Genomic DNA, 26,944 nt, shown 5'->3' on the forward strand with positions numbered 1-26,944 from the left:
CTAGCGAGCTTCAAAGGGCTTACCGCCTTTGAAACTCGACTCTTCTTCCCCCCCCCCCCCCCAAGCCTGCTGCTAGTAGCCGATGGCCAACCCTGTTGGAAACTCCCACTTTTGGTGGGAGTAACAGTGGGAAAGCACACAAAGGACAGGGGGAGTGGTCAGCTCCAGCTTACACCACCCCTAAGGTGTGCATGAAAGTTGACCCCCACTCCATTTCATTTTCCTCCATCTTGCATGGTAGGAAAATAGCAAATCAGAGATAGAGAAGTGAACTCTGTAAACAAGGAAGTGGTCACTTAGTGGGTGTAGCCACCTCAAGGTAGATGATCCATTGGTCAATACGAGATACTCCCCTAAATGCCCAATAAATAGAGTATTCAGTCGGCACCCCTAGACCAGAAATTCAGACTCCTAGGACACAAGAAGGCCAGCAACAAAGAAGACCCAAGGCTCACCCAGGACTCGACTATCGCCGCTGAGTGGCTGCTCAGACATCAGACAGATTCCACAAACCTCCACTCTTCTAAAAATCGCAGAAGATCACCCTTCAAAGTGAAAGCATCACTCTTTTGCATCAAAGACTCAAAAGCCAGTAAAGTCCAGTTCACTGACCAGCTACTGACCGGCTGCTGACCAAGGAACTGAACGCCGCACCCAGACAAATTTTACCCAATGGGCCCCTGAGACAAACGCTTCAAGTGTGCCAGGTTTGGTAACACTGCGACCTCCAGTGGCTGAACTGTGCGATAGCCAGGAGTACTGGACCCCCAAGGTTGGACAACCAGAAGTAAAAGTATTCCTCTATTGATTTCTATGGTGAGTAATTACGCACAGAACGGAGACATTTTTTGAACTTTGAAAATTCATAACTTAAAAAGTACTTACCCGATTTTGATGACCATGGTCTTTAAAATATTATGAACATCTGAAGTATTTTTGTAAATTGATCGAGTTATTCTTTTGAGTGTCTGTCTTGCTTTATTGATACTGTGAGTACAACAAATGCTTGGCACTTCAAGATAAGCATAAACATTTGAGCATTAGGTGGTCTAGTTTTTATGTCTATAAACCAACGTGTGGTTGCCCGAACACTCTTCACAGTGTACAATGTTTTGCACACTACACAGAGGGCCATCGTCCTAAAGTAACAAAAGCAGCAGTACTTCAAACTTGCACGCCCACTGCCCCTCCTCACCCCGACCCGGGGGCTGGTCTGACAAAACTGCCAGGGCTGCTTTGGGTTCCCAATCTGGACCTGTAACCAGTAGACCCTCATTACGTAAAACATAGCATCTCTTGTTGATTAGTTTATACGTCATTTATTTTTCATTTAAGATATGTATTATATTTGTATGCAGATATCTGCAGGTAAAAGACCAACAAAAATAGTGAGAGAATATTTTATTTTAAGCTACGCCTTTGTTCCCTTCCGCCTGCTGACTACACCCCCACTGTGCTCAGGATCTCAGTTCCTACACTTTTTTGTTGTTTTTTTTTAAAACAATTCAACCGCTGGTTAAAGTCAACCAAAAAATGAAAGCTATACATAGAAATGTCTTTATTAAACAAGCAATAACACAGCCAATGGGTCTCGCCTACCAGGGTGCTTGGCTCTGGCTATGTCTGTTAGCCATGTTGCTTAGTAAAGCTGCTGTGGTGAAGCTTGGTTGTAAGTTTGGGGGAAAAAAAAATATGCAATGAAGCAGATTTGTTTTCTAACATTCAGCCATGCTGTGTCAAACAGAACTAAAATACATTGGCAAAGCCAACAGCTCTTGTAGGCAAGACCTACAGGCTTCGTCAATAGCTGTATTAACATTTTGTCGAAAGTGGGTCATATCACAATTCTCCAGGTTCTCTGCATTAGACAAAAACTATAAATGTAAGAAATTACTACTGGTCAGTTTAATTTTACCCGTTTTAATGACTTTGGGAAGATGGCAGTAGGAACTGCAGGTTATTTCATTTGTGAGAGTTTAACTCAATGACCCCATCTGTCATCTTACACGTCCTAGCAGTCATGTACTTTCACAGTAGTTTTGTGGTTCTTTCATTTAAAATAAAAACTTGCAGTACAAAAAATGTGTCATATTTTATTTCTGGTATTTCCAGGCTGTCAGTCCTCCTCAAGGGAAAGCACTGTTATTAAAGTCTTTATGTGTTTCCACCATGTCACCCATCCAGGTTTCCTCTGCAAATACTCCTTCCCAATGTTTCCCCAGACCACAGTCTATGATGGAGTGGGAAAACAGATGTGTTTTCTTCTTCAAAATACATATGAAGAAGTACTCGTGTTGAGGCCAAAGACTATCAGACAGTGCAGCAGTCTGGATTTGCTCAAGACACCTTGGGGACATTCAGAAAGCTTTCTTGGGAATATACCACCCGTGGCTTACCACTGGCATTATGGTTTGCAACATACATTTTCTGGCTTTATTGGTTTTAGGCTGTCCAGTATGAGTTTCTCCTTCCCAAGGAGCAAAGCCTTTTCATACCAACACAAGTGCTCCTTTCTGTAAGCAGGCCTGTCAAATCTTGTTCTTATCTTATCACATTTTCTGTGCATTCACAAAGAGAGGTAAATATCAGGCTTTTGTCTTATAGGGCACATGGTGTTTACTTTTCTTTCTCTGACTACAAAGTGAGAGGATTTATGTGACAATCTTGCTAGATACTGAGGATAGGAAAGGTTTTTCTTTCTAGCAAACAGCATTTTAAATGAACTGTGGAAGTATTTCAGGATTTATCACAATTAGAAATGCACAAATGAAGCACATTTTTGTTAATTCTCAAGTGTGTTGAAAAAAACACTTTAATATGATCAAAATAAATCAATACACCAGGTGATGTAATATCCACACATTGTTTGTGTGCTGTATAGTTTTATTAGTAAAACTGTATGTCAGTGCAAACGTAATGGTAATTTCAATTGAAAATGTGAAATCAATAATGGCAGAGTGCTACCACATCATGCTACGCCACACCACTTCCTGCTACATCACCCTGCACCACTGCACTCTATTCTGTACCCCTCCAAGCTATGCAACTGGTCTCTTCGCCACTGCACTCTACATCACTTCCTTCTAGGCCACTCCAAACTACTCTGTATGGCTCCCCCTAACACCACTCTGCAGCACTGCATTGCACACCAATGCACATATGCCAATACACTAAACAGCAATGCACTTTAACACAACTCCAAGCTCCTGCACTCTCTGCCAATCCACTGTTCACCACTCTCATCTACTCTGCACCACTGCACTCTATGCTACATTACTTTATGCCATTACTTTCTATACCATTTCATGCTATCCTGCACCACTGCACTCTACACATCACCCTCTAAGCCACTCTATGCCACTGCACTTTTCCCTGCACCACTGCACTTTACTCCACTGCACTCTAACCTGCACCACTGCACTCTGCTCTACGCCACTGCACTTTACACCACTCTACTCCAATGTACTCTAAGCCACTCTAAACCAGTGCACTCTACGACACTTTACTCTGTACCACTGCACTCTGTCACTGAATTCTGCACCACTACACTGTGCATTACTGCACTCTATGCCACTCTAATCTACGCCACTGTATTCCACACCACTGCATTGTACATTGCGAACTCTATGCCAATGCATTCTACGCTAGTGCACACTAAGCTATTCTACTCCACAACACTGCACTGTACGCCACTTTACTCTGCAACACTGCATCTATGTCAGTGCACTCTATGCCACTACACTTTACCACTCCACTATATGGCACTATATTCTACTCTGCACCACTGCACTTTCGACCTTTGTACTCTATGCCAAGGAGCCCTACAATTAATCCACTCTACACCACTGCACTCTATGCCACTCCAATACACAACACTGCCACTCAATGACACTCTACTCCACTATTCATCATTCCACTCTGAACCTTCACAACACTCATCTACGCCACCAACTTTTAGCCATGCTGAACAGCAGCCATGCTGGAGTACAATATGGCTGAAACCCATTGGCAAAGCCAATAGCTTTTGCATAGGAGAAACCTGTTGGCTTTGCCAATGCTTTTTTATTATCAGGAAGTGGGAGCCAGTTTGTTACTCGGTAAACATGAGGCTGCGCTACAAGGTCTGGCACCACTCTTTTGGAGACAAACAAAATGAAATCAAAACCCCTTTGAGAGTAGCAGAAACATAATCAATGCAAGTTCATTTTGTATTCTTTGCAGAAATCTCAGGATTTGCTACATATCGAAGCTACTTTGAAATAAAAGGCTGATGCTTTTAATTGCATCTTATGTCAAGCTTTTAAATTCTGGGACGGAGTATTCTGTACCTCCAAGCGTTCTTGCTATCAGTGTTTCTGACTGCAACAGATGTAGGATCGGACCTGCCGAGTGCACAACTGCGCTTTTGGTGATGAGGCAAAGGCCATGCAGGGACTTCTGTGCGGTTTCAATGAAATAAGCAAATTACATAGTGTGATTGTGCCACTGCGCAAAAGCTATGACTCTGGTATGGTAAACTCTAAATTTCAGACGTCATTCGCTCATTTCTTCTATATTCATTCAAGAATTGTAGTCTTTTTCCATTAGCCTACACTCACAATGTTCATAACATGCTCCTGTGTTTTCGTACAAGGGCAACATGAACTCATACACCTGTGGAGGTCTTGGGAAGCAACAATAGGGAGGAGCAGCAGGAAGGGAAGGAAAAGGAAAACAGAGTATGGAGCTCGGGGGCATGGGGGCAGAAGCACCCATGCAAAAAAGCAATGGGGGTGGAGAAGCTCACAATCAGAGAACTAGCAATATAAATGCAGCAGAGGTGGGGAACTACATAGACAGCTGAAATACATATGCATTCTCGTTGGGTGCTTCACAAAAAAAAACAAAAAAGTCGTTCCCTAAAAGTGAACACTGAACACTGGTAGAGGAACAGAATCAGCCAGTCAGAAGTGGTAAGCAACCAATAACCCAAGGGAAGTACAGACACCAGCTGGACTGGCTAAGCAAACAAATCGAATAGAAAGTACATAAAAACTAAAATAAATAGAAAGTAAATAAAAAGCAAAGGTAAGTAAATTGAAAAATAAACAGGTAAAATAACCAAGTAAATAGAAAGTAAAATAAAAAGTGAATGACAAACCAAAAGAGACAATAATATTCAATGGGAGAACTACTTTCCTAAATCAGCTTTCAGCATGTCCCCAAGAAGTCTTTCACAACCAGACAGCCCTGCTGTCTGTCTGGTAAGCTTCAATCTAAAATAAGACAATATTGTTCAACTTTTAGCCAGTTTTTCTACTTTCCAGTATTTGAAACAGGCACCTGAAAGGAATTTGTCAGCTCATTTTGCCCTACATAAATTCCTTTCACCTCATCTGAATCGTGCCCGTTTCTTCCTTCCTTATTGTAATTTCTAAAACGAATGCTCAGAGCATCCCATAAAACATTATAAAGGACTAGGAGGAGCAGCTGACTTCTCAGTTTTGCAGTACACAACACAGAGGGAAAAAAACAAGAGTAGACTCACTGAGAATGCCACCTTGATAATTACCTAAAAGTAATGGGATATTACAGCTGCCAGCACTACTCTACTGCGCACCACCTGCATCTCACTCAGACTGGAATCAACAAGGCACTGCGGCTACGTGTACACTTTAATAGGTCAACTTGTGCACTGTGAGCACACATAATGGAAAATTGGCGTTTCACTACATTTAATGGTAAGAGGTTTGCTACTCATTTATTTCTATTACAGCACATATTAGCAGTCAACACTCGCCTTATGTCTATAGGCAACATTATCTGGATCCAGTGGTACTCTCTCTCGAGGAGGGCTAGCCACCGGAAAAGGCATGATGTATGCGTGCCTTTGACTAATGAAAGCAAGCAGATTTTATTAGGCAAACCCACCAACCAATAAAAAACACTGACGTGAAGTTGACAGGGCTCCGAGCCCTTTTCTAAATACTAAAGTGTCTCGCTGTGATACGCATGCGCGAGCATATGCAACGCAGGCTCGACCCTAAAAAGTACCTGAATCCAAGAACAGGCAATAGAAGGACACTAATAAAGCTATAATTCATCAGTACTTGGTCCATACTCAGGAAAAGGGATAAACGGAGGACGAGGAAGCGAAACTAGCCCACACTGACCAATGAGAAGCAAGGAAATTAGTCAATATTAAGCCAGCCAATGGTAAATAGTGGGCGGCTAAATGCCTCCTCTTTAGAGTTTAACAATTTTTTTTTTTAAAGAAAGTAAGGATCGTCACAAGCGACAGAAAAGGTGTCCTCTCTGAGGCAGGACTTAAAAACTGGAAAACCTCTCAGAAGGCAAACCAAAAATTGACTTGATGTATGATCTACCTTTTTCACTCTTTGTTCACTTAATTCAATGAAAGCAAGTACTATTGATACCCCTCATTTTGAGTGGCAGCAACTGTTCTTGATCCTAGTCTGCACTACTCCTTGTAGTTTTGGGACTCAAATGCACTGCCATTAAGTCACACAGAACCCGCTCCCCCCCACCAATAAAGAACCTTCCTCAAGCTATGTTAAATTTCACTGCATTTGTTCAACCAAACCTGGGTGTGAACTGAGTCCCTTTACAGTTTCTGCAGAAGATACATGAAGAAGAGCTAACAATCATTTACAGTAGTCACCCTATTACACTGTCTGCAGTGATGCTGAATTTGAAAACTATATAACTAGAGTAAACATCTAGGCTTGTTGCATGTGACGGACCACAACTAATAAATAATAAAGTCGTCTGAGCTATCCTTACATTTCCTCATGAGAAGACTGGTCTTCATTATCTGTGGTGTGTTTTAATGCCTCTTTCTCCCGTCTCTTTTTTTCCTTCTTGTCCTTCTTTGACAGTGTCCGTTTGAAGTTTTGGATCACACCATCTTTTTCCAGTTTCTCCGGACCATTGCTCTGAGACTTCTGGAAAAAACAAATTGGAAAAAAACATCAACATTGGTGACACCTGCATCACGAGTTTCTTGAGATTCAGACTCGTACTATGCTCTCCAGACCACAGCAAGTACTCTATGCAGAATGCAGATCAAGAAACATAATAAACCACTTTCAAGCAGACGTTTCCCCAAATCCATTATGATGTGTTCGATGTTAAAAGCTACTCTCGACATGCATGACTCTGGGTAAGGAACTGCCTTTTTAACTTAGGGGTCCATCAAACGATTTATCCCAAGTCTCTTTATCAGAAGTCTGCCCTTACAATGGCAATCACATCTTGTCTATTAAAAACAATACCCAGAGTAATGAAAACAGTCTACACAAAAGCAAGGGGTTCTGTGATGGGACAGTTCTGAATCAGACTGCAAGAACGTACCATGCATCTAATACCAGAACTAGACTCAGTGCCGTAAATCTGTAAGATCTCAACAGAGTGAGGGGGAATTTGCATTTAGCATACAAAATCGTACAGTCTATAGAACAAAAGCCATCAATCACAAAATAGACTGAAATTATATTTTCAGTATTTAAACTTACTGCAATCCCACAGAAGGTTATTATTGAAGAAAAGGAGACTGTTTAATACCAAATATTTACACAGCTTCACACTGCTCCATAAAATTCCCAACTCTAATGTTTCATATTTTAGTTCCAGCTTTTCAGTCCCCCCGTCTATCTTAGATTAATTTAAGGACCTTCATGTAATGTCTGCCACAACTAAGCAAAGAATCAAGCTTGTACACAACAAACATTTGCACAGCCAATAGGTGTCATCTATGTGAGAGCTATTGGCATTGCCAATGTCTTTTAGCCATGTTGAACAGCAGCATGGCTGGTGTTCACCATGGCTAAACGTTAGTGGAGTGGCGCAGAGTGGAGTGGAGTTAAGTGGAATAGCGTTAAGTGGTGTCGAGTGCACAGAGTAAAGTGCACAGAGTAGATTGCAGTAGAGTGGCACTGTGCAGAGTGCAGTGGTGTAGACTAGCACAGAGTGGAGTAGAGTCGCATTGTGTGGAGTGGAATGGCGTACAGTAGAGTGGAATGGCGTACAGTAGAGTGGAATGGCGTACAGTAGAGTGGAATGGCGTACAGTAGAGTGGAATGGCGTACAGTAGAGTGGAATGGCGTACAGTAGAGTGGAATGGCGTACAGTAGAGTGGAATGGCGTACAGTAGAGTGGAATGGCGTACAGAAGAATGGAATGGCGTACAGAAGAGTAGAATGGCATACAGAAGAGTAGAATGGCATACAGAAGAGTAGAATGGCATACAGAAGAGTAGAACAGCTTGGAGTGGGGCCCAGTGCAGTAGAGTGGAGTGGGGCGCAGTGCAGTAGAGTGGAGTGGCGCGCAGTGCAGTAGAGTGGAGTGGCGCGCAGTGCAGTAGAGTGGAGTGGCGCGCAGTGCAGTAGAGTGGAGTGGCGCGCAGTGCAGTAGAGTGGAGTGGCGCGCAGTGCAGTAGAGTGGAGTGGCGCGCAGTAGAGTGGAGTGGAGTGGCGCGCAGTAGAGTGGAGTGGCGCGCAGTGCAGTAGAGTGGAGTGGCGCGCAGTGCAGTAGAGTGGAGTGGCGCGCAGTGCAGTAGAGTGGCACGGCACGCAGTAGAGTACATTGGAGTGGCATACAGTGAAGTGCCGTACAGTACACTGGACTCGCAGTAAGTGTAATGGAGAGGATTAGAGCAGAGTGTTGCCAAGTTGAGCTGAATTCAATAAAGTGGAGTGGCATTCAGTGGATTATCTTAGATGGATTGGGGCTGAGTAGTACAGTTGTGGTTATGAGTAAAGCATCAGCAGAGAAAGCAGATGGGGTGCAAGCAGCAGGAATAAGAAGCTGTATGTATGTGTTTAACATAGGAAAGCACACTGCACATCCAAAAATAATAACAAAACCCTTAGAAAATAAAAAATAGTGCGTTGAACAAAGACGAGGAAGAAACAAAGAAAAAAATACAAGGAAGAGCACATGTACTTATTCTGTGCTCCAAGGAGAGCAAAGGAAATGAAAGGAAGCCTACGGAAGTTAAGCAATCGAAAAATTGCAAACGACATTAACAACAAAAACAAATAAGCACTGGCAAATCCCATAGAACAGAGTGAGGTAGAGCGGCGTGGAGAGGCGCAGAGTGCTATAGAGTGGAATGGAGTGGTGTAAACTGGGGTGGAGTAGAGTGCAGTAGAGTGTGGTGTGGTGAGGTGAGGTAGAGTCAGGTGGAGTAGTGTGGGGTGGATCAGAGTGCAATGGAGTAGAGTGGGGTGAAAGAGTAGGGTGGGGTGGGTTGAAGTGGAGTACAGTGGGGTGGAGTGTAGGGGAGTAGAGTAGGGTGGAGTGTAGGGGAGTAGAGTAGGGTGGAGTGGAGAAGAGTAGAGTAAGGTGGCTTAAAGTGCCACTGTTTGGAGTGGAGTCGCATGGAGTGGAGTGGCACAGAAAGGAGTGGCATTGAATAAAGTGGCACAGATTGGAGTATCTTAGGGTAATGTGGCATAGAGTGGACTACCATAGATTACAGAGGCAGAGAGTGGTACAGTTGAGGGTGTATGTAGCTAAAGCGTCAAAATAGATGGCAGCTAAAGTGAAAGAAACATAAATAAGAAGCCATATGCCCTTGTGAAGAAAAGATGATAAATGTTTAACAAATCGGGAGGCGCATAAGAGGATAACGAGCGGCCAGTCAACTGACAAAGGGGAGTGCAGACTAGCCATGACGTGGGTTGGGTTGACTTTTGTGTGGTTCCGTTACTTACCTGTTAATATTTATTGGTAAGAGTGCAAGCACTTAGCATTAATTACGATAAACTGGCGACAGGATAATGGAGCTGCTCTGGAGCCTCTACTAGGAGAATTGTAACCCCAGGATGCTGTGGCACTTCACAGGGGTGGGAGGACCAACAAGTTATGATTGCAAAATTTATGTATGCTCTCTTGCATGATCTGCTGTCTGAACAGCGGGTACCATGATAAAATTAATAAAGATACTTTATAATAAAAAAAAAAGACAAGATGAGGAAGAACATATGTACTTGGTCCATGCTACAGATAAATATGATGCCTGAATGACAAGGCTCTCTGGTGAAGCATGAGCAGAGATGGGAATAGGACCGACTGGTCTACTGTTACCCTGTGACACTCTTCTTCAAGCAACCTTCGAGCTGCCCTCCTGGATCTGTGTTGCTGAGGTTCTGCAGGCTGAGGAGGAAGAAGAAGCAGCAGCAGAACACTCTGCTCCCCTTGTGGCTCTGGTGGAGGTGGGGGCCAACATCTTTAGCTCCTGAGGCACATTTGCCCACGGAGTGTATAGTTGGCCACTAGAGTGAAGGTCTGGGTTGGCAATGGGGGAGACTGGGCTGATGCCTCATAGCGTAATTGTTGTGTAGCCATTTTAGTTATAGCTCTATGCACGTTAGTTTAATACATTAGGCCGCTGTGCACTTTGACCTGGATATATTTTATTCAGCTTTGCATTGTTATTTTTACAATAACCAGTTTTACGGTCGTGTTTTAATTTCTTCTATCTAACTGTTTTGCTTAGCCCAGCACTGTTTTCTCAAACAACACATTCTTGATCACTCTGTGCCTCAGTCAAGGCTACAGTTTGGTACATTGCCAGTGAACATGGTAGAAGTTTAGTCTCCAACACTCGTAGAAAATACACATCCTTACGTAGGGACATTTTCTTATAACATCAGCTGTGTTATTATAAAAACACTTCCTAGTCCCATTACACGTCAAGAGGGAGATTCCAGCCAGGGAAACACAACTGTATGCTGAATGCTTTGCTGCAGATGCTAACTGCTAACGCAGACTACAGGCCTTTGCTCGGGTATGAGGGTTGATGTCCTCCCGGGGGAACCTGAAAGGCAGGATTAGAGCTTAACATGCCGTGCTCAAATTATGATTCAGATAGAAAATAGTCCATCGGCTTTAGTGGCAATATGATAGCATTATTCTTATGCTTCACTCTCATCGTCACCATTTTAATATTGTTATGTTGTGTCGTTCTGGTTACTGCAGCTCACGCTTTGCTATCTAAAATGCAGTCGTTTTATTAAAACAGTCTTTAAAACTTATACTGCTTTTATTGTCATTTATATATGAGACCGAATTGTGAATGAGAGAACCGGATGCGACCTGAGTGACCACGACTTCCCTGAGAAGTATGATATGTCATGCGCTCGGTTGCTCAATCATCTCTACCTTTCGGGAGAGATGAGGTACTGCTAGTTAGCCGGAGCAAAACCCGGATTTGGAGCAACAGGTGTCACCCACTGTGGGACAGACTCAGCCTCCCACACTGTGGACGATCTTGCTGCTCAAAATCCAGTAGTCTCATTAGAATAATGAGAGCCTACGCGACATCATGGGCATGAACATAGGGCCTGTTTTTTTCCTGGGCAAGTATACTGAACATGGCATTCCAGAAGGCTGGAGGATCTGGGGCTGAAAATCCCAGCAGAGTTGTTTATGGCAACAGGGCATCCGGTATGTGAGGTACTGGAGGGATTTGGTAGAAAGGGGGCCAGCGCTGATTAAGTCAGCTTGACATATTTTAGCACTTGCTAGATAAAACTCAGGGGTCAGGTCCAGCTGAAGAAAAGATGCAGAGCTCCCAGGAGCTGGGTTGTCGAGCTCCAAGGGGACTATCTCTAGCACAGAAGTGGAGGATCGTGTGGTAGTCCTTTGCCATCTAGCAGACTTAACTTTTCTTGTGTGCTATTTGTGTGTTTTGGGTTTCTTCTTTGTGGTCTCTAAAGAGGAAGATGAGCAAGAGCAGGGTCAAAATCAACTACAGTGACTCCTGTCTTCATGGTTTCTGGACATAAACTGCTTAGCCTTGCGCTCCTTCATGGCCTTCAGGTTCATACTGAAGCAGGTGTTGCAGTGATGAGAATCACGGTCAGAAGCCAAGTACCAAAGACAACAGTGATTAACATCTTACTCTCGCAGCCCCTACAGCGTCTGAAGCCCAAACGGTTGAGTGGAGACATATTTTGAGTTAGGAAAAACTCATAAATCTCATCAGCTCCAGATTTGTGTCGAAACCATGAAAAAAAGGTAACTGAGGTTGTTGCACCTTCCAGGCGCTACATGACTTCAAGGACATAATCAGATGTAATTTCTAGCATTAGCCAAAAACAACGCCCCCTATGGGCAATGTGACAGCTTTGAAGCTCCGGATCCAGTCTGACGCTTGAGATTGTTGTACAGGTGAGACATATGTAGGTAAAAGTTTGTATCAGAAAGAGTAGCATGCTGCGGGCGCACAGCCACCATATTTAAAAACTACCGGCATAAGGTGCTGCATTTAAAATGTTATATATTGTCTATTTTACAACAGCTATACAACATTAACAAGATCCTAACACTGACCACATCTGCAGCACCTACAGCGCTCTATATGTGCAAGTTGCTTACCTTCTGTAACAATATATCTGTTAGAAACATATTCCAGTTGCAGATTTCTTACCTTAGAATTTCCCCCATGTGTCAGACTGGATCTGGAGATTTTTCTTCGAGCAGTACACCTGCAAACCGTTAGGTGGCGTCAGTTGACTCCGCAGGCATCACTGTCGCCGTGATGACATCACGGTCCTATATAGGTGCCACCCAGGTGCTCCAACGTCAGTTTCTTTTCATGACTTTCCACACGAGAATGGTGTGCCAAAACTAGGGCCCTTTAAGGGAAGTTCCTGTCCCTAGAAATCAGTTTGCAGAGGATGGGCGGGTCAGGAAGGAATCTGCAACTACGATATGTCTCTACCAGATATATCATTACCAAAGGTAAGTAACTTGTACATCTGATAGAGGCATCTAGTTGCAGATTACTTACCTTAAAATAGATAACCGAGCAATACCATCCCCGGTGGTGGGCTGCGAACCAAGATCATACCAAGTCCTGCATGACCGAATGGCCAAAGTAGCCATCTCTGCAGACCTGACTGTCCAGGCAGTAATGCTTATTGAACGTATGCAAGGACGCCCAACATTGCTGCCTGGCAGATAACCAGGACTGGAACTCCGAGTGCCAATGCAGTGCTAGCAGCAGTAGCTCTGGTTGAATGAACACGCAAACTCTCAGGGTATTGCTTTTTCACCAAAGTGTACCACATTTTGATGCAGAGGAATACCCATCGCAAGATGGTCCTCTTCTGCACCGCCTTTCCTTTCTTCGCAACCACACAACCCACAAATAGTTGATCGTCCACCCATAAATCTTAGGTACGATTTAGGTAGAGTGCCAAAGCTCTTTTTGGATCCAGATGGTGGAGTCTGTCCTTCTCATGAGGGACGTGGGGCGGTGTAGAAAGTAGGCAAGGTGATAGATTGGCCTAGGTGCAAAGGTGTCACCGCTTTGGGAAGAAAGGAAGCCCTGGTACAAAGCACCACGTTGTCAGGATGTACTGCTAGGAATGGTGGCTTTGAAGAGAGAGCTTGAAACTCACTCTCTCTGCGAGGAGAGGTGATGACAATCAAGAAGGCAGTTTTGTGGGTCAAGAGCCATAGAGAACAGTTGTGGAGCGGCTCTAAAGGAGCACACATGAGGTATGTGAGAACCAAGTTCAAATCCCACTGGGGCATAATGAACAGGATTGGAGGAAACATAAGTGTGAGGCCTTTAAGAAACCTCTCAACAATGGGAGATTTGAATAGAGAAGGTTGGTCTGGTAGCCTTACAAAGGCAGAGATGGCAGAAAAATATCTCCAGAGGGTGCCCAGAGTAGAGCCCTGCTGGGCAACAGAGAATAAAATGGAGAACCCCTGAGAGAGGTGCAGAGAGGGGATCAACAGATTTGTTGATACACATTGCCACAAAATTCTTCCAACTACAAACGTATACCGTTTTGGTGAAGAGACGCCTGGCTGCCAAGAGGACATTACAGACTTTGGGTGGAAGTTCAAAAGTCGTCAACTGCTGCTGCTCAATCTCCACGCAAGGAGGTGGAGAATGGACAGGTTTGGGTGGATGACTGTCCCCTGCTGCTGCGACAGAAGCTCCTCCCAAAGGGGCAGTCTGATTGGAGGATCAATGGCCATACTTAATAGTTCGGGAAACCAGACTCTTTTTGCCCAGTCCAGAGCCACCAGGATGACTTGGGCCCAGTCTTGCCTGATCTTCAGAACTCTGGGCAGAAATGGTTTTGGAAGGAAAAAATACAGGAGGCCTCAGCTCCACTTAGGACGAAAAGAGTTGATGAGCGAGTGCCGCCTTGGAAACTCTAACTCGCAAAACAGCTGACATTGCACGTTCTCTGCGGAGATGAACAGATATAACCAAGGCTCTACCCACTGCTAAAAGAGACCTTGCGCCACTCCCGGATGGAGACACCATTCATGATAGACTATGCATCGACGGCTAAGTTCGTCTCCTCTGACGTTCAGAGAGCCAACCAGCCGTTAAACCACCAGGGAAATGCCCAGGCTTTACAGCCATGTCCAAAGGCGAAGAGCCTCTTGACAAAGGGTCTATGATCCCACTCTGCCCTGCTTGTTGCAGTACCACATGGTGATGGTGCCGTCGGTGAACACCTGCACCACTTTCCCTTTGAGAGAAGGAAGGAATGCTTTCAATGCAAGTTCGATCGGCCAGAGCTCAAAAATGTTTAAGTGGAGCCCGGACTCCCTCACAGACCAGAGGCCTCTAATCTCCACCTCTCCCATATGGCCGCCCCATCCCAGGAATGACGCATCTGTCACTACTGCGAGATCTGGTTGAGAAAGCCTGCGGGATCTGCTGGTGATCCAAACTGGATTAGACCACCACTGCAGGTCTTCTGCAGTTCCCTCAGAGATCTGAGCCACGTCAGAGAGATTCTCCTAATGCTGTGCCCACTGGAACTTCAGGTCCCATTGCAGAGCCGGCATATGCCATCTGGCATGTTGGACCAGCAAGATGCAGGAGGCCATCAGGCCCAGCAGCCTCAGAGTCATTTTCATAGAAATCCAGGCTAGAGGCTGAAACATCGGTATCCTAGCCTGAATATCCTGGACTTGCTTTTCAGGAGGTTAAGTCTAAAAGTGCACTGTGTCGAGAACAGCTCCGATTAAAGGGAGTGTCTGAGAGGAAGTCAGGTGTGACTGACACTTTTAGAGTGAACCCTAGCAAATGCAGGAGATTCTACGTAGTCTGGAGGTGGGAGACGACTTTCTGGGGTGTGTCTGCCTTCAAAAGCCAGTCGTCGAGGTAGGGAAAGACTGGAACCACCAACCTGCGCAGATGAACTGGAATCACTACCATCACTTTTATGAACACCCGAGGAGAGCTGGTAAGGCTAAAGGAGAGCACAGTGAACTGAAAGTGCTCATGACCTACCATGAATCACAAGTAACGTCTGTGGACTGGCAAGACAGGAATATGAAAATTGGCATACTGCAAGTCCAATGCTACCATGCAGGCTCCAGGGTAGAAAGGACCCGAGCTAGGGTTAGCATCTTGAAACTCTCCTTCTTCAGGAAGAGATAGAGGGACCGGAGATCTAGGATAGGAGGAAGGACCTTGTCTTTTTTGGGCACCAGAAAGTCGAAGGAATAACAACCTCGACCTACTTCAGGTGCAGGGACCCTCTCTATGGCTCCCTTGGCCAGGAGAGCCATGAACTCCTCGCAGAGAAGTGCATATGATCCTCTCATAGATGATCGTATGATGGTGGCATGGCTGAAAGAGAAATCTCAAAGGACGCTTTGTAACACTCACCTGTCCATGGTAATGGATTACCAGTGGGGCAGGTGAAGGCAATCCTGCCATCAAATGGTCCCGGATGTTCTGACGGACTAGGAAGGTTTGGAGGCAGAGGAGGGGGCGGGAGTGGACTGGACAGCCTGCTGATTCCCTGATCCACGAGCTTGTGGGATCCTGCGGCCACGCAAAGGCTGTACAGCATGTGCGGGTCGGTGACTAGGTGGAAAGGAACGCTATTGGGTGCTCCTTCGGTGCTCCTTCGGTAGCCACGAAAGAAGCAAAAGGCAGACTGTTGGGGGCGAGGAGCAGCTGCGAGGTCAAGGGATCGAGCTGTATTCTAGGAATCCTTGAAGCTCTCAAGCGCTGAGTCAGTCTTGTCTCCGAAAAGACGGACGCATCAAAGGGCATGTCCAGCCAGGATTGCTGGACATCTCCAGAAAAGCCAGACGTCCTCCACCAGGCGTGGCATCTCAATGCCATCGTCGAAGCAACCGACCTGCCCAGTGAGTCGGTCGTATCCATTCCACAACGAATCATGAACTTCGCTGCATCTCTCCCAACTGTAACGGCTTGAGGCAGCACTTGCACAACTGTATGCCAAAGAGTATGGGAATAGCGGCCGAAAAATCATGAAGTGTTCACGTACCACAGCACTAGACTGGCAGAAAAAAACATCTTCTTCCCAAAGTTGTCATGTCTTTTTGATTCCCTGCCCGGGGGAGCGGTACCGATTGCACCAGAGGATGACTAAGCCTGGATGACAAAGCTCTCAGGAGTAGGTTGTTGGGTCAGGAATTTTGGGTCGGTCGGTGCAGGCCGATGGCAGCAGGCAACTGTCCTATTCACAGGAGCCACTATGCTGGGTTTGGACCAGGTACCTAGAAGGATGCCCAGCTTCACTCAAGGGAAGAAGTGTTTCCAAGGTGGAGGCCCCAGGTTGAAGCACTTCGGTCAGGAGGAAGCTCGAGGTCCAGAACCTCAGCAGCCCTTCTCACCACCACCAAGTACAACGGTCCCTCCTCAGTAGCCACAGTAGGGGGAGAAAGCATGCTAGCATCAGGGGAGGTGTCCAACCTGCTGGCATCACCCAAATCCTGAACCCAGTCCATGTTAGGGTCAAGCTGGTATTTTAAAGGGACCAGCGACCGCTCTACACTATCCCCATATCCTTACCCAAAGCAATAGGGGTCAAGCTCAACCTTGGGTCCAGGAGAGTCCATGGAAAACGGAATAGGCATTGAGTGACACTGTTCTGGCTCCGGGACTTAGTATACGTTCAACGTCGATTGTGGGCCCAACAGACGTCTGGAGTATAGACATTTGACCTGACGCCGGGGAAGGTTGCATTCGTCTGACCTGCGTCACAACAGATCCGGAAGCAAATCCAGAGATGCCCTCCTGAGTCGGGCCGAAACCGACAACTTGGAACCAGAGGGGGCCCTCACTGACTCCCCTGGGTCCGAGGACGCGAGGGTGGGTCCGTCTTCCCAAATATGATGCGCATGGCCTCAAAATTCCTCGGGTTGGGCAGGGGTAACACCGGCTCCGGGAAGGTGGGGGAGAGCTGGAGAGAGGACCCAGACGGAGGCTCCGAAGACAGAGGCCCAGAGTGTCAACGCTCTTTGCGCGTCGTTTTGTCCAAGTGACGGGGCGAAGTTAAAGAACGTTTGGGCTTCTTCGACGACTTCCTCTTGTGACCAGAGTGTCAAGATGACTTGGGCGACGAAGAGATGTGATGACTCTGTGACCGGTCTCCTGACCTTCCTCTTAAACGAGACCGGGAATGACACGCAGTTGAGTGTTGGGCCACCATGAGCTTTAGAGACTGCTTCCTCAAAATCTTCTGGTTCATGGCCCAACACTCGGAGCACAACTTCGGGTCATGGTCGCGCTCCAGACACCATGGACACACAAGGTGCAGATCAGTCACTGACATAATTCAGCGATAGGAGTTGCAGGGCTTGAATCTAGTCTTACGTGACATCCCTCAACGCATCCAAAATGTGTCAAAAACGAATCGATAAAAGTGTCACAGTCTGAAGATGACTGGGGTAGCTCTTCTCCGGATCTACGAGTAGGCTGACGTAGAAAGAAAAGAACTGACGTCAGTGTGCCGGGGTGGTGCCTATATACAACCGTGACGTCATCACAGCAACCACGATGCCAACAACACCCGCGGAGTCGACTGATGCCACCTTACGGCACTGGGTACTGCTCGAAGAAAAATCTCCGGATCTAGTCTGACACATGGCAGAAATTCTAAAGTAAGGAATCTGCAACTAGAAGTCTATCAGATGCTAATTTCATTCACCTACTGCAGTACTCTCTGGGCATCTCAAAATACTGGAATCTGAACAATGAACAAAGAAGTTCAAGTTTAGGCTGCCCCACTGAAATATGTAGCAGACATCCCTAGATCAGCAAGAAGACTAGCTTCTATAATCCTTATGCTGGTTAGGTGACAAGCTGAAATATCTTGGTTAAACGTTCCTAACGCCACAACACAGAGCTTATTATAGCATGTAACATTGTGTAACACTAACACTAACATACACTCCACTGAAGGCGTCAGTCCATGAGACATATGAGGCCCATTTCACTCTAACCTCCACAACAAAAAGAATCTGTCATCATGACATAGTAAAAATACCTGAGATAAAACATATCTAAGATTGACAAAGAAACTTAGAGAAGGGGATTATGACTGGTTACATTATCAAATTTTTAGTGGTACAATTAAGATATATAATTCTATCTTACCTTCTCTATTTAGCTTGTTAAAAAAAAAAAAAGAAAATGTGCAATATCCACTGCCATCTAGGTGTAGGTTACAAGACTCAGTAAGTTGAACACACCTGTGGTTTCAATACTATATACATATTTAATATGCTGTAATTGTTGATAACTGTGATGAAAAAAATTATAAATTGAAAATATAAAAAGTAATGAGGTGATGATAACTTTGTGGAACAATATTAAAATACTTATGTTTCTCAAAAAGTGTTAACCTGCCCACAGCTGTATTTCTTGCTGACCAATATCACCTATCAATATGGATACCAAAATAAACGGTAAATTAGTAGCATTCCATTAGGTTCTAGTGATTAATATACCAGGCTGGATATGTAAATATGGTTTTGTCCCAGGCTGAAATACAACTGAACACACCAATTATTCTAGTGCACTTTATAATGATGATAAGACAATGCAATTTGATCTCTCAATCATTTTATTAGACCTGAAAAAAGCTTTTGTTAGAGTGCTATATGGTTAGATGCTCTTGCCTCGATTCAGTATACAAGCAAGTACCTCAAAATAGTTCATATATTGTAAATCACATTAATACCCAGTATTTGGACAACAGAGTCTCAGTCAGCAATAATCGTGATACACAGACGCACCCTGTATCTACAGCCATGTCTACCAGCTTAATCGAAAAGCCACAGTAGTGATTAAGCAATTGTTGGCCACAGTGATGATGTGGCTCTGCAAACTGGCCTCACTCAAGGTCATTCTTTTCTTCAGCTCTTAAAATAAGCAATCGGAAATGGGCTGGTATAAGCCTACTGTGTGAGTTAGCAAAGAGATAGTCTGATCATTCAGGATCAAAAATATCTCCATGAGCAGTGTAAAAAGAAAACATCCAAAGGGGTGAAGAGTTGCCTTCAGATTGGGAAGATGCTCAGTCTACATTATAATCCCCCCTTTCTTAACAACCTATTGGAATCATCTACCTTGATCACACATTGGTTGATGAAATAGTATTGGGGCAATAATACTTCCTAAATTCTATTATCTTGGGCTCTCCACCCCTCATATATTTTGGGGAAATGTAAATCATGTTGGCTTTTTTTATGTATTTGGTATACACATGGATACAGAGGGTTGGGAACCACCTACTTTTAGGATACATTAATGGACTTCTCTGGAACAATGAGTTATAATGCTGTCCTGAAGGGAGAATTTTTTTTCTATAGATGGCGATATTGTGTTTAAAAATAGATTCTTAGTGTATATCAGCCAAAAAGGTCTGGTGTTTCTTCTGGACAACAGAGATACTTTCAAATATTGGGATCACATACAAAGTGTATCTTTCCAAACAAGCCCGTAAATCAGTGCTTCTGCACTTCAGATAACGTGCTAAATTAAAGTTCAGTCATTCAATCTTTGTTTAGGTTGTCCCAAGTGAAACATCTTCATTTCAGAATATTCAGTTTCTGCTACAATCCTCCTTGACTATATCAAAGGGATAAGTGTGATCAGAACAGATCAGTACTGAACAGAATTTTTTTTTTAGTTTCTGGAACACATTTCTCAACAAAACATTGTTGGGGTCAAAAGATATGTCTCATCTGTATTACCCAGAAGTGGTTGGAGAGCATCACACCTGTGTATAATCAATGATATAATGTTCTTGTTGAGTGCTATCAGAGAATTGCTCCCAGTTCAGTGTCTCTTAGAAAGCTAAGCATTAAGTCAGAATGGAAACACTATGTTTTCAAAAATATGCCAACTGCTCAATCCAAAAAAACACAAACTAATACACTGGGCTTTTTCAAGTTAATTTGGTTTAAGAGACAGGCGTTCAGAATTTCAAAATGTGACATACCATGTATATTCGTACAGCACACCTATACCCCAAAGGTCATCTCTGTTCTGAATAATAGGTATTTATTGTGACCCAAATCAATGGTACTAATTTTATTGAACTTACAAGGATGCAAGGCTGAGTACGCACATTGGGAAACAAACCTTTCACCATGGCTCAAAACTCAGATGACTACAGTGGGTGAATTTTTACCATTAACCTGTAAATTCGAAAATCCGGAGCAGAAAAGTAAAAAAAAAAATTAAAATAAAAATAAAAAAAAATGATCTCATCCCATTTAACAAAATCTGGCTAAATATTATAAATATAGCACCAAATTTCACCAACATTTTTGTCAGACTCAAACTAAAGGAAGACCTGCAAAATGTTAGCTATGCTTAGGAACATTCTGAGACCTTACACATGCTTAATAGACACTTGACACTGTTTGCAAAAAATCCACTGCTACTTTTTTTTTTTTTTTTTTTTTTTTAAGCACTGACCCTTTTCCGTACATAATCACTGGTTTCAGCCAACATTTTTATTTTTATTTTATTTTTTACAGAAACCCCATCCTGGCTAGATTTCCTGCATGATATCTAGCACTTTTTAAATAAAATGTAATTATTTTTTTCTACTGTTAGACTTCTCTCCATCACCAACTAACATGTCTTTACTGGCTCCATCACAAGGCCAGAATAGAATATAAACTTGCATACATTATCTACAAAGTAATACTTTGCAACAGACTGGACTAGTTCATTTTAAATATGGGAAGATCTGGAAGCCCAAGAACCCAAGGAGTTCGTGGAATCTCTCCATGAAATTAAGAGGTTTAAGGCAGTCACAAAAGCCTTCCCATGTGCGATATGTAAAACACTGCCACCAAGGACCGTGACCCAGGGGTGCAATAGATATGTAACCCCCTTTGTGTGCCCCCGGGACACAATGGTATTACAGAAAGAGCTGCAGATGCTAGTGCGGTCCCTTCTGTAATACAGATAAAGTTGACACACACATGTAGTGTCAGAGCTGTCTCAAGAAGGCGTCCCCTCATTTGCATTAAAGCGTGGCCCCATGCAAATGAGGGAATCTCTTTACCTCTGCACCCACACTATTATGGACATGGGCACAAAGGAAAATAAGCTGTCAGGAGGCGCACTGAAAGTTAGCCACAAAAAGGTGGGGCACTGCCAGTATCCCCTCTGATGGCAGCCCTCTGGAGGGGATAAGGGATTCCTTTGAACCCTCCAGACATCCCCTCGCAGGTGGGGTACAGTCACCCACTGCACCTACCTGGAAAGGGACTGCTAATCCCTCTTTAAGGTGCAAGTGAGCTGCAGTCTGCACAGTGAAAGGCGTAGGAGCTTTGAAGCAGCTGGTCCATATTTCAGCTGAATGCGTGCCCTGAGGACAGCACGAGTCTGCGGCTGCCCTGGGGGCAGTGCATTCACTGTAATAGGGGGTACTTTCCAGTTTTCGCAGAGCACCCAGCGCGGCTATTTATAGTCTATTTATAGATGTGCTGAGGCGCAAACAGGAGTAGTGCACCCTATGTGTAATAGGGTTCCAGGAGTCTATACTGAACTTTCAAGAAAACCTGAATACCTTCCTATATAAATTAAATATAAATCAGTTGCACAGAACCAATGACTTTCTCCTCACCTTTCTTCCAAACCTGTTCCCTCTCATCCTCAGTTTACAAGCTCATTTCTTCCTTCTCTCACCTCCCTAACCCATCAATATAGCTTTCCAGTAAGTAATTCTCCCAGTTGATGTTGCTTGTTCTGTTAATTCTTCTACCTGCGTCAAGTCCATTGCCACATTGAGCAAGTATGACATACCCCATCTACTTATCTCTTACTTTGCGTTTCTCTTAAAATCCTCCATATCCATCCTTTCCTGCATTCCCTTTTACCATTAAGCCCCTCTGACATGTCCTTTTACAACTCTACTCATGATCCTCTTCTCTTTTGTTTATATTCATTTCTGCCCTTTCAACCCTCTACTGCTTTACCACTGACTGTCTTCACTTTCAAAACCCCCGAGTATCCACATATTTTTATTTAGTTAATATTCATTTTAATAAAGTTGTCTAGTACACCTGTTCTCTTTATCAAGTCGACTATTTCTATGTAGAGCACGGCAACAGGCTCAGCTCAAGTGCGCTCTAGAAAATGCAAAATAAATGGGCTTGCAAATCAGTGCTTCAGCCACACATCAGAACCTGTGCAATAGCGATTTGTACAAATACATACTCACACTCCCAAAACTAATGAAGCTAAATTCTCTAATCCTCTTATTTTCATTTTTCTTGAGGAAAAGATCTCGATCATCCTCAATAAAATATTACATGTTATCGGAAGACAGAAAACAGACTCATGTGGAAGCAATCTGTAATGCCTTGAACAGGCTTTGTGTTTTTTTTAACTCTGTTTTTATTGAGTATTTTTTCAGGACCAACAAACATAATACAGGGCATAGTAATATGAGACACCACAGATATATTCTCTGATGACAAATTACTTACAAATTCAGAAATATGTGTGAACAGTAGCTGAATCAGCAGAGTTTCCCATTGCCACATCTAACTTGGTAGTACCATTATGAAACCAATTCATATGCAAATTATGAGTACCAGAGTTTCAACATAGCCACAGTTGTTTTGTCACCATCCTGTCATTCATGTGCAATCATCTCAGAGCTTGATTTGTCTGTGACAGTGAAACGCTCCAATAAGTTTTCCCATGCGATCAAATCAGTCAGTGCCCCCCTCATCCATACGTGCGATGCTATCCGCTTATGTTGTTTGTCTGCTGCTCCCCACTCCAGGATATCTCACATTCAATATTCAATGGATGTGCTCCTAGTGCTCCTCCAGCCTATGGCCACCCTACGCTTAGCTGACACTAGAGCCAGTTGTGCCAGTTTATATGGGACTTTCCTTTCCCAGGCTTGCTTCACCACACCCCTAACAGACATGTCAATGGTGTCACTTCTAAACCCAAACCTGTGGCCTCCTCAACCTTCCCAAAGACCTCCCGCCAGAACTGCTGCACCTCCCTACAGGACCAAGCCAGGCACGGGAAGGAGGCATCTAGCTCGTCTGGGGCAATCTTGTTGAGACGATCAGGCGTGATTTAAGTACGGTGAACAAAATTAAAATGTATGAGCTTAAATCTATTATTACATGAGATAGTGCACACCAGCGACAAGGCTTTAGACCAGTTAATGCCCCCCACCCAATCCCCCAACTCCTGCTCCCAAGCTCTCTGCGCCACACATACCGCACCTGGCTGATCCCCTCACCCCCTCCACCCCAAACTGCCCCTCCAAGGGCTCTATAACACAAGGTAATTAAATGTTGCACATCCCATCCCCAATTTATCAGCCCATTCATCACCTTAGAAGATGGCGGGGAGGCCGGAAAATCTTCACCAGATCTCCAGTGCAACACTTTTCACCTTGGCATATTGCAGGAATTGGCCCGGATATAAACTCCTCACTGGGGAATAAATCCCCTACCACAAGACATCCCCCCTGCTCTCCAGCTTTCCATAGACATGTAATTGTCAATATCATGGAAGAGAGCTAGGTCCCATATCTTAAGTACCCTATCAAATGGGGCATGGCGAAGCTCACTCTTAACGGCCTGCTCCCAGCTCCATGCAGTATTTCTAACCAGGTATGGGACAGCTGTCTCCAACCGACCATCTTTCATCAGTATGTGCGCTAGCAGGTTATTGCCCATCATTCCATCAGTCGCTTTTCCCAGTTATCCAACTCAGCCATCCACTTCGCAGCATGTTGCAAGTGGGTAGCTTAGTAATATAGCCTAATATTAAGGCTAGCCAACTCCCCCCGTCCTCTAAATCCCTCTGCAGTCTGGACAGTGCCACTCTAGTGCAGTGCCGAGCCCACACCAGAGAGACCAGGAAGCTATCCAAACAATTAAATAGCTGTGGGGTTTACGGAAACAAAGTATTTTGTACCAGGTACAGACAACGCGGAAGAAACACCATCTTTGCAATAGCTGCTCTTTCCCTTAGAGAGCGAGGCAGCCTGTTCCAGAACAAGACAGAGCGCTCAAGGCCTGTTACTATTCTTTCCACATTACATGTCTCATGCGCCACTGAAGTGTGAGTGACCCATATGCCCAAGTACCTGAAACTCTCCAATTCCCACTAGAGACCCACTACCCGGTAATTCATCCAGTTGTTTGCCACGAAGGATCCCCAGAGAAAACAGGAGCGACTTATGCATATTTACCCTAAGTCCCGATACGGCCCCTAATTCATCCAACAAATGGAACAGGGAAAGCGAAACACCCGGCGATCGAAGGTATACCAAACCATCATCTGCGTATAAAAAAATGATGTGAGTGACAAGTCCCACCTGAATGCCCCAGGGGGCCAACTACCCCCATAACCATACTGCCAGCAGCTCCACCACTAAAGCAAAGAGGAGCGGTGAAAGTGGACATCTCTGTCTGGTTCTCCTTCCAACCACCCATGACTTCCAGAGTTACCCTCCCTCCCGAACTCGTACAGTATAAAGCAAGCAAACACACTCACAAAATTTGGGGCCAAACCCCATTCTCTGCAGAACCGCCATAAGACAGCTCCACTCCACTGTATCAAAGGCCCTTTTTCGAGGTCTAATGACACCAGGGCCAGTTCATCCTCCACATCCATGGTTTCATGCAAGACATGCGCCAAACGATGTAGGTTAAAACTCATACTACGGCCAGGTATAAAACCGCATTGGTCCTCGTCTACTAATCCCCGAACTACTCCACGCAGCCTAGTAGATCATAGCTTACAAAGGATCTTGACAGCACTGTTGAACATTGTGAGCAGGCGATAGGAATTGGGGTCACTCGAATCACCCCCAGGCTTAAGCATGAGACCACCAATACCCTTTTGCAAGGACTTGGTCAGGATGCCCTGTGCGCAGGCTTCTTCAAACACTGCCAATAATTTCCGACAGAAGGAGGGAGTATGTTTGGTAAACCTCAACAGGAAACAGAGTCTTCGATTTAGACAATGCCACCAACGCTGGACCCACCTCCTCTGTAGTTATCTCATTATGCAAGTCTCACCTGCTCTCAAAGTCCAGCTGCGGGAGCCACAGCTGCCGCAAAAACTCTCCCAGATATTCATCTGACACCAGTGGGCCAGCGCGCAGCACTGTTTGCTCTACCAGTACTCTTAAGATGGTAACCTGTGCACCTGCAGCGTTCCGGATATGCAAGATTGGGGGAGATTCCACTTTACACTTTAAGATTCATGCCAGCAACCTGCCGGATTTGTCCCTCTCCCTGTGTAGCCGCTGCCTATACAATTTATGTGTTAGCTTATCCAGGGTCTCCCAACACCTACTGACTTCCCTATGCAATTGAAGCTTCTCCCTCCCTTGTAAGAAGGGCCTGGCACTGTATATCCCCTCCTTCCCATTTCTTGAGATCCTGTCCCAATTGTCTGTGCACCCCACAGGTGGTGCCTATACACACTCTTCTTAGAATGTCTTTCATTGCCTCCCCCTCCTTCCTTCTGTTTGACGTGTACCCCAATTCATGTCCATCTAGTCCTTAATTTCAACTGCCATTTTTTCACGACACGAAGATTCTATCAGAAAATCTGGGGGCATGCGCCAGCTACGTGTCACACCGCCATCCGATCCCCATCCCAGCTGCAAGAATACCGGGGCATGATGAGATAAAAACCTACCCAGATGTGTTATATCCAATACTTGTGAGTAATTCAGGCAGCCCAGGAGGAATCGGTCCAAACAGCTATACATTTTATGCATCTTAGAGTGACATGTGCATTCCCTACTCTCTGAGTGGAGTCCACTTCATCCATCCCATAATCCTAAATTGTGCATGACGGCTGTATGGGATCTCGTCATCAACGGTTTAGTGCCCTGTTTAGAAGGATGACTAGCTTTCTCACCGTCCAATATACAATTGTAGTCTCCAGCCCACACATTAAGAGAACCCACACCAACATCCAGCACCCCCAGCTACATTGTCGTAGAAGAAATTATCATCTGTGTTAGGTGCATGAGTATTGAGTATAGTAAGGCGCGCACCATCCAACGTACCCTGCAGGAGTATATGCCGCCCCTCAACATCATCTTTGCTGTAAACATGCTTAAATGGAACCCCTGGCGCAACACATATTGCCACTCCCCTGGCATAGGAGGAAAAGGATGAAAAGAATAATTGGCCCCACCATTTCTTAGCAAGCTTCTGGGATTCCTCCTCCATCATATGTGTTTCCTGTAAACAGTGTATTTGAATCTTATGCTGCCGCAGAAAAGAATGCACTCTAAATCGCGCTGTGTAGTCTTTCAGCCCACTGACTTTTCACATCACCATATTAAACTGTCGACCCATGGTAATACTTTGTATGAGTATCCACGGTGGATATAACCAATGAACATATGCTAACATACACTTACTGAACAATTCCGAACCCCCCTTCCTACCCCGGTTAAAAATAACACAAATACATCAAAGCGTACTGTAGATCCATATGTATAAAAGCTGCCAGGACAACGACCTAAAACCCCAATACCCTAAATCACTAAATCTTATCACAACGGTGGAGGTAAACCCCCCCACTCTGTATGCTGTAAACTGTAAAAAAACAAATGTATGCTAAATACACCATGCCTGTATTTCTAATCTATCATGCCCCAAAAAG

The 26,944-nt window shown here is 44.6% G+C and overlaps 1 protein-coding gene across 13 annotated transcripts in view; it reads right to left on the bottom strand.

Moving 5' to 3' along the window:
• Nucleotides 1-26,944, bottom strand: part of AFDN (afadin, adherens junction formation factor) — a 1,710,163-nt gene that overhangs the window by 1,403,551 nt on the left and 279,668 nt on the right. For all 13 annotated transcript variants that reach the window (XM_069234921.1, XM_069234923.1, XM_069234919.1 and 10 more), the window contains exon 4: nucleotides 6,784-6,944. In XM_069234921.1, the coding sequence (XP_069091022.1) occupies nucleotides 6,784-6,944 (161 nt within the window). The remainder of the gene's footprint in view (nucleotides 1-6,783; nucleotides 6,945-26,944) is intronic.

This window comes from Pleurodeles waltl, chromosome 5, assembly GCF_031143425.1.
Source record: "Pleurodeles waltl isolate 20211129_DDA chromosome 5, aPleWal1.hap1.20221129, whole genome shotgun sequence".
NCBI lineage: Eukaryota > Metazoa > Chordata > Amphibia > Caudata > Salamandridae > Pleurodeles > Pleurodeles waltl.